Source organism: Doryrhamphus excisus, chromosome 9, assembly GCF_030265055.1.
Source record: "Doryrhamphus excisus isolate RoL2022-K1 chromosome 9, RoL_Dexc_1.0, whole genome shotgun sequence".
Classification (NCBI taxonomy): domain Eukaryota; kingdom Metazoa; phylum Chordata; class Actinopteri; order Syngnathiformes; family Syngnathidae; genus Doryrhamphus; species Doryrhamphus excisus.
Genome location: NC_080474.1, coordinates 1,037,875 through 1,046,657, shown reverse-complemented (window position 1 = coordinate 1,046,657; position 8,783 = coordinate 1,037,875). Strand labels below are relative to the sequence as shown.

At 44.1% G+C, this 8,783-nt stretch overlaps 1 protein-coding gene across 1 annotated transcript; it reads left to right on the top strand.

The window, feature by feature from the left end:
• Window positions 1-51: 51 nt before the first annotated feature.
• On the top strand, window positions 52-8,634 carry tnfaip6 (tumor necrosis factor, alpha-induced protein 6). Its single transcript, XM_058081576.1, has 6 exons — window positions 52-3,099; window positions 5,389-5,526; window positions 5,860-6,021; window positions 7,760-7,988; window positions 8,163-8,203; window positions 8,396-8,634. Exons 1-6 carry the CDS (start codon window positions 3,000-3,002, stop codon window positions 8,512-8,514), a joined length of 789 nt encoding a protein of 262 aa, XP_057937559.1. The 5' UTR covers window positions 52-2,999; the 3' UTR covers window positions 8,515-8,634.
• The last annotated feature ends 149 nt before the right edge of the window (window positions 8,635-8,783 follow it).

Genomic DNA, 8,783 nt, shown 5'->3' with positions numbered 1-8,783 from the left:
ACTGTCCTCTGCTGCCATCTAGTGGACACCTGCTACACCGACACCCTCGCTCGTCTTCATCAGCTAATCGAATGTGGGATGTTAGCATATTAGCATCAACATTGGAAAAGAAGAAGTGGAAGGTTAGCGGACATGTAAACATACCCTCAACCTGTAACGTCACGTGAGTCTTGCGAACACACGAGAAGTTATTTACTTCCGTTCCCAGTTTTCGTCACGTATGAGTGTAAGTTGTATACTTAATGTATCTTGTAAAAGGGGTGACTCGTCCTCCCCCCAGCCCACTTCCTTACGTTGGCCACTAGTGGGCAATGTTTCCCCTTCACAACTGCTAATACCTGTTAGACTAGCACCACCGCTAATGCTACTTTCCGGAGCTGTGTGCAGTTTGTCACGACGAAAGCCATAGCAAAAATGTCTATTTCGACACACGACATTGCTTTTTACTTTTTAATTTACTTTTTTTTAACTTGTTTCCAGTTCAGCGAGGAACTTTGTTTGCAAGTTGTTTACAAATGTATACATTCGTTTTTATATACTTATCATGGTTATTGCGGAAGTGAGTACATGTAAACAGGAAACGCACAGTCCAATCAGGTCCTGCGGAGCTCTCTCACATGACATATATCAGCCAATCAAATCGCTTACCCAGAGCTGCTTTGTGCATAGTAGATGTAAACTAAGTTAGTTAGTTCAAATTGTTGTTTAATTCAGTATTATTAATTTATAGTATTATTTAATTATATTATTATAATATGCTTTAATTATTAATATATTGCTATATTATATTAACGTATTAATAACACTATATAATATAATACTATAATTATTAATTATAGTATTAATTTAGATTCTTATTATTATTATTGAGTATAATTGAATATAATTTAGTTTATTATGGATCAAGTTAGTTTGTTTTAATTTAGCAGAGTGACATCAAAATAGCGCGCAATTTAGTAGGGATAAGAGTTTATAAGAAATGTGGAGCTCAGGAGAATCGGGATGTGAGGGAGCAGCGTCCACCTCGCCTGCCCGAGGACGAGCACTCATTGTCGGATACACTTTGCCAGACGAGATAGAGACAATTTTGACACACATTGATAGTGGAAATGTGGTCATTACACATTTTTTGCAGGACTACCCGTGTTTAAAAACACTCGGATTACCTGTGGAGCAAATGAAAGCCGCGAGCCAGGCAAAATGTGTAAACAAAAATGGCAGAAAGTGGAGTGAGATTGGCATATCGGACATAGGATTAACAAGCTGTCATCAATGGACTCCATATTGACCACAGGTATGAATGTGAGAGTGACGTGTTCCTCCAGTGTTTTTTCTTCGCTGCGGCATGAGAGGATGAGGAGATGTTTGTTTCATGGCCTTTCCTTTTCTGGGAGGTGACAAAGCGTGAAGTAGAAATGTTTATTTTAGCTGATGTGTAACGGTGGCGTCACACATGACGCCATGATTGAAAGTTCAGCCGTGACACACACACACCTCTGCTGTGACCTATTTACCCCCCCCCCCCCCCCCCCTCCCACTGGAAATGTCATGGCAGTGACCTCAAGCAATGAAGTCCCAACAGAATGGGACTGAGGCTGACTTTCCATGTGTGGGCTCCACAAGGGGGGGGCCACGCCCTGAGGGTGAGACGGGCACACGCCGTTTCCTCCCAGGTCTGGAAGTCATTGAGTGGACTTTTACGGCCCGTCATGACTCCCTGGCCTCCTGGCGGCTTGCAGGCGGTTCTCACGCTCATTCCGTCTCATTTTCCATGGACGACTTTCAGGAAACGCTCATCCACGGCATCCTCATAATGCGTTATAAAGCCTTTATTACCTACTTAGTAACTTTATATCAGTACATTTATAGAGACTGCTGATATGTACTTTTATTTTGAAAAAAACAACAACATAAAAACAATGTATAAAGTGGTTATTTATGCAGATTTTCAACATACTATCTGTAGCAGGGGTGTCCAAAGTGCAGCCTGGGGACCATTTGTGACCCGTGGTAGTTTTTTCATTGGCTCTATCTAATAAAAAGCAAAAATGTAAAAAAAAAGCAGTTATTTTCTATCGGCTCTCTGTCCATTAAAAAAAACCAAATCGAATTAAATGACTAAATTAACTAAAAAACTAAAAAATAACTCGAGTTAAAAAACTAAATAAAACTAAACTAAACTAAAACTAAACAGCACAAATGGAAAAAAAGAACATTTGCCACAGACAAAGATATTTTTTTGACATTGTATAAAGTGGTTATTTATTCAGATTTTCAACATACTATCTGTAGCAGGGGTGTCCAAAGTGCAGCCTGGGGACCATTTGTGACCCGTGGTAGTTTTTTCATTGGCTCTATCTAATAAAAAGCAAAAAACAAAAAAAACAAATCGAATTAAATGACTAAATTAACTAAAAAACTAAAAAATAACTCGAGTTAAAAAACTAAATAAAACTAAACTAAACTAAAACTAAACAGCACAAATGGAAAAAAAAAAGAACATTTGCCACAGACAAATATATTTTTTTGACATTGTTAGATGATGTCATCTGGTCCAGTACCACTTCCGCCTCCAGTCGGAGGAAAGCCAGATAGGCAGACCTCAGGGTCAGGTCGCTTTGGGTTGTTATTAACCTTAATAATATGAAGTTTTATCATTCATAAAGTTGATTATTGATTGTTTCATAGCTTGATGTCTGCTTATATGAAGTATCAATCCACAGGTAGTAGTTTTCCGTGCTACTTTAAAGTAAATAAAGTATTATGTTTCTAGTATTTGATGGAATGGAGGAGGAGGAGGGGGAGGGGGGGGCTTGGTTACAGTTAATTAGCCCCCGCTCCTCCTCTTCCTCCATCCTCCCTCCTTTTCCTCTCTTTACTCCTCCCTACGGCTGCATAAATTGGGGGGCAAGTGAGTCCATGCACACACACACACACAAACACACACACACACACACACTGACACGCACACGCACACATCTGGAGCGTCCGACTGCACCATGCATCTGCTGGCTCTCTGCTGCACGCTGGGCTTCCTGCTCAAGGAGACGCACACGTGGAGCTTCAGGAACGGAATATTTCATAACTCCATATGGCTGGGTAAATATATACTTTTATTATTATTATTATTGTTATTATTGCTAAGTGGCTAACTGCATTCTAGCTCTTTCAGTTTCACTCCTATTTGATTCTACTGATGTTAATTACTGGTGAAAATGTAACACCGCTCACTTCTCAGCATCATGGCAAACATGTCATAGCCTGTCATGCGCTGTCAATCAAACCCGAGCATTGTTACATTTTTTCCATGGGAGTGTTTCCCGTGTCCAGGAACGTTGTTGTGTCTCCGTGACCGGCAGGTAGGATGGAGTGAAGCTTAGCGTGTCTTCTAGTCAAGCATGCGTGAAGGCCGACTCCCCTTGGAGGCCGGCGAGCAAAGTGGCCACTTCTTGCTGCTCGTCCGTCAGGGAACACGGTCTCCACCAAAACTACTAGAATACTAGTATTTCTAGTATTTCTACTATATTCTTTCACTGGTGGGTGATTGAGATGAGGAATATATCCCAGGGACAGATGGGCGAAACATAAGCAGGAATGATGTACATATACTACTTACATACTTAAACTACTTACATACATATACTACTTACATACATATACTACTTACATACATATACTACTTACATACAGTATGATCCTGTCTGCTAGCATTTCATTTCACCAAACTTTTATGTCTTTCATGTCTTTACTGTTAGCCTGAAATACACTTTCACTCAATCTGCTTTTGTCTCCTTTACATCTTTACATCTATACAATCCATCCACCCATCCATCCACCCATCCATCCACCCACCCTCCCATCCATCAAACCACCCACCCATCCTTCTATCCACCCACCCATCCATGCACCCACCCTCCCATCCATCAAACCACCCACCCATCAATCCACCCACCCTTCCATCCATCAATCCACCCACCCTCCCGTCCTTCTATCCATCCACCCATACATCCATTCATCCATCCATCCATCCATCCACCCATCCAACCGTCCATCCATCTATCCATCCATCTATCCACCCACATTCCCATCCCCATCCACCCATCCACCCATCCACCCACCCTCTCTCCCATCTATCCACCTTCCACCCATCCATCCATCCATCCACCCATCCATTCATCCATCCATCCGCCCATCCATCCATCCATCCATCCACCCATCCATACAACCATCCCACCATCCATCCATCCATCCATCCATCCATCCATCCATCCATCCATCCATCTACCCAACCATCCATCCATCCATCCATCCATCCATCCATCCATCCATCCATCCACCCATACAACCATCCATCCATCCACCCATCCATACAACCATCCCACCATCCATCCATCCATCCATCTACCCAACCATCCATCCATCCACCCATCCATCCACCCAACCATCCATCCATCCATCCATCCATCCATCCACCCATCCATACAACCATCCATCCATCCATCCATCCACCCAACCATCCATCCATCCATCCATCCACCCATCCATCCACCCAACCATCCACCCAACCATCCATCCATCCATCCATCCATCCACCCAACCATCCATCCATCCATCCATCCATCCATCCATCCACCCATCCATCCACCCAACCATCCATCCATCCACCCAACCATCCATCCATCCATCCATCCATCCATCCACCCATCCATCCACCCAACCATCCACCCAACCATCCATCCATCTGTCCAACCATCCATCCATCCATCCATCCATCCATCCATCCACCCATCCACCCATCCATCCATCCATCCATCCATCCATCCATCCATCCATCCATCCATCCATCCATCCATCCATCAGACTTGTTTGTTGTTGTTTTGTATGTCAGACTAGAATCCTGTAAAATGTTGTTAGTGTTTATAGACAAATCTGGTATTACAGTACGTTAGTACAGTACATGAGTACAATATGATATGTTAGTACAGTACATGAGTACAGTACAACATGTTGGTACACTACATTCATACAGTACAGTATATACAGTATATTAGTACAGTACAGTACTTTGTATTGTAAACATTGTAATCATAGACAAGAATAGATTTGATGTCTAACATATTTTAGTTTTAGTTTTCCATTTAGTCTTAGTCTGGACCCAACTTAGGTGTGGGTATCCAAAGTGCTGCCTGGGGGCCACTTTTGCCCAAAGGATGTTGGCTAAAAGTTATTATAACATATGAATAAAGTCCAAATGTTTTGCAAATCAATCAAATATTCTCAAGAGATGATTTGAAAGATGACGTAAGAAGAATGTTGAAAGATGGAAAATGAGGCATGGAGACGGAACGCAAACGTTGACGTGAGTTTGAATTCCCTCCTCCTTGCCAGAACAAGCCGCCGGAGTCTACCACAGGGAGTCCCGCAAGGGCAGGTACCAGCTGACCTACAAAGAGGCCAGAGCCGTCTGCCAATACGAGGGAGGATCGCTGGCCACTTCCCAGCAGCTGGAGGCCGCCCGCCAAATAGGTCTGTAACCCCCCCCCCCCAGCCCCCCCTCACCTGTGGTTTGTTGCGCCAAACGAGCCGTGAAAGCCACCCCTGGGGTCATGTCGAAGCGTTAACACCTTCCTGGGTGGGTGACATCACCCTCCCCCGGTACTGGGGTGGAGTCCGGCAAATACACCCAATCACCTGTCCCCCCACCCCCCGTCTAGGCGGGACGTCGTTGTTTTACCACGCCCGTTTTGGCCCGGACAAATAAGACAACGTGTGCCAACGCTCATCAGGAGGTTGCGGCCCCCTCGAGGGGGTGTGGTGCGGAAAGAAATGATGGATGTGTTTTTTGGGGTGTTTGTTTAGGTTTCCACGTGTGCGCGGCAGGATGGTTCGATAAAGGCCGGGTGGGCTACCCCATCGTCAAAGCGGGCGCCAACTGCGGATTCGGGAAGGTGGGCATCGTGGACTACGGCTACAGGCTCAACAAAAGCGAGCGGTGGGACGCGTACTGCTACAACCCCAACTGTGAGTACACCAAAGTTGCTTTTCAAAGCCAACACTAGGGGGCAGCATGGGGGGGGGGGTTGATGCCTTTAAATGATCTTTAGTGTTTACCAGAACATGAACGCTAGGTTTAGAAATGTCATTATTATGTTGTTATGTTATTATTATTGTTATTATTATTCCACGGTTTATTGCACAGTTTATTGCCCGGTTTATTGCACAGTTTATTGCCCGGTTTATTGCACAGTTTATCGCATGGTTTATTGCACGGTTTATTGCATGGTTTATTGCACAGTTTACCGCACAGTTTATTGCACGGTTTATCGCACGGTTTATCGCACGGTTTATCACACTGTTTATTGCACGGTTTATTGCACAGTTTATTTCACGGTCTATCACACAGTTTATCGCACGGTTTATCACACAGTTTATTGCACGGTTTATCGCACGGTTTATTGCACGGTTTAATCACACCGTTTATTGCACGATTTATTGCAGGGTTTATTTCACAGTTTATTGCACGGTTTATTGCACAGTTTATTGCCCGGTTTATTGCACAGTTTATTATACGGTTTATCACACAGTTTATTGCATGGTTTATTGCACGGTGTATTGCACAGTTTATCGCACAGTTTATTGCACAGTTTATTGCACGGGTTTATTGCACGGTTTATCACACGGTTTATCGCACGGTTTATCACACTGTTTATTGCACGGTTTATTGCACAGTTTATTTCACGGTCTATCACACAGTTTATCGCACGGTTTATCACACGGTTTATTGCACGGTTTATTGCACGGTTTATTGCACAGTTTATTGCACGGTTTAATCACACCGTTTATTGCATGGTTTATTGCAGGGTTTGTTTCACAGTTTATTGCACGGTTTATTGCACAGTTTATTCCACGGTTTATTGCAGGGTTTATTTCACAGATTATTGCACGGTTTATTGCACAGTTTATTTCACGGTCTATCACACAGTTTATCGCACGGTTTATGCACGGTTAATTACATGGTTTATTGCACGTTTATTGCACAGTTTATTGCACGGTTTATCATACAGTTTATCACACGGTTTATTGCATGTTTTTCCCACTGTTTATTGCACGGTTATTGTAGAGGATTTTTGGGAGCAGTTATTATGATAAACCCATGACAGCGGCAGGAAGGAAAGACCTGGGATATCTCTCCCTCACACACGTTGGATGCATCGTCCCGTGAGTGTGTGTCGGGGGGGGGGGGGCAGGGGGGGTGGGTTCTTTGATGATTCACTGACGACTCTGTTTCCCAAACCGCAGCAGAACCTCCGACTCCAGATGTTTTTACAAAACCACGTGCTTCGGGTGCGTCAGCGGTGTCATGGCCGCTGGCGGTTGGCGCTTTTTAATCAGCGCAGCAGGATGACCTCAGCCCGCAATCTGGTTTCCTGCTGGTGACTTATCACCTCGTCACCCTCAGACTTCAAGACGTCAGCGTAGAAATACACCAAGTAGTGCTGGCTGCTCAGTTTAGCATCTGCCCCGCTTAGAAGAGAACATCAAGAACGCCTCATTCACGCTACTTGGTGACAGCAACCAGCAGAGGGCGTCACCGACCTCGGCCTGACTAGCGTGTAGCATGTAGCGTGTTACGCCACCACAGATATTCAAAGTAGCGTCAATGAAACTGCAGCTGGAGACCAGATTCCCTGTGGGGATACATAGTAGCGGTCTACTATGCGTTGAATCATTTGCGGCGTCTTTGCCGTTTGTCTCCCAGCCAAGGAGTGCGGCGGCGTCCTGACCGACCAGCAGAGGCTCATCGGGTCTCCGGGTTTCCCCGAGGAATACCAGGATGAGCAGATCTGCTACTGGCACATCCGCGTCCGCCTGGGCCAGAGGATCCTGCTGCGCTTCCTGGAGTTTGACGTGGAGGACGACACGGCGTGCCTGGCCGACTACCTGGAGGTGTACGACAGCTACGACGACGTCAACGGCTTTGCCGGCAGGTGGGGGAGGGGCATCCCAGCCGAGCCGCCGCTTTTCCTAAACTTTTCCTAAACTTTTCCTAAACTTTTCCTAAACTTTTCCTAAACTTTTCCTAAACTTTTCCTAAACTTTTCCTAAACTTTTCCTAAACTTTTCCTAAACGCCAAAACTCCAAACTTGTTTTTTCTCTGCAGATTCTGTGGCGATTCTTTACCAGAAGACATCATCAGCACAGGTTGGGTCCCTGAACACACCATCTCACATTATGTTCATACTATGAAAAGGCGGGACTTATGTGACCTTTGACCTAAGTCAAAACTAATACTACCTTTTTCTGTACATTTAAGGCGTTATTTTCATTAATGTATGACTTTATTGTTGCAATGTTATTATTTTTCAAGGTGTATGCTATGTTTTGTTGTGACAGGAAACGTGATGACGCTGAAATTCCTCAGCGACGCCTCGGTCACAGCAGGAGGCTTCCAGTTGGAGTATTTCGCCGTGGATGCGTCTGCGTTGTCGCACAACTACACTGACTACTTTTAATAGTTTTTTATTTCTTCATTGAATTTATCAGTATAGATTTCTGTCTCTTTAAATGCCTGGCACTGAGTACTTCCTGGTTTGACATGTCCAAGACTTGACTTGTATGTTATGTTATGTTATGTTATCTCACTATATTAAAATAATAAAGTATTGTAAACTGTGATGCAAATATGAATAAATCAAATCACCAAAAGAAGTTGATGTTTTTTATATTCATGCATTTATTTTGGTAGTCTACCGGAAACGTTATAAGGTAAACTAGGGGGGCG

Bases quoted from the DNA above. Each gene is read 5' to 3' on its own strand.
- tnfaip6 (XM_058081576.1), top strand. From the start codon at position 3,000: ATGCATCTGCTGGCTCTCTGCTGCACGCTGGGCTTCCTGCTCAAGGAG. The intron at 6,022-7,759 runs GTGAGTACACCA...TTTGTCTCCCAG, and splicing joins GTACTGCTACAACCCCAACT to CCAAGGAGTGCGGCGGCGTC. The intron at 8,204-8,395 runs GTTGGGTCCCTG...TTGTTGTGACAG, and splicing joins AGAAGACATCATCAGCACAG to GAAACGTGATGACGCTGAAA.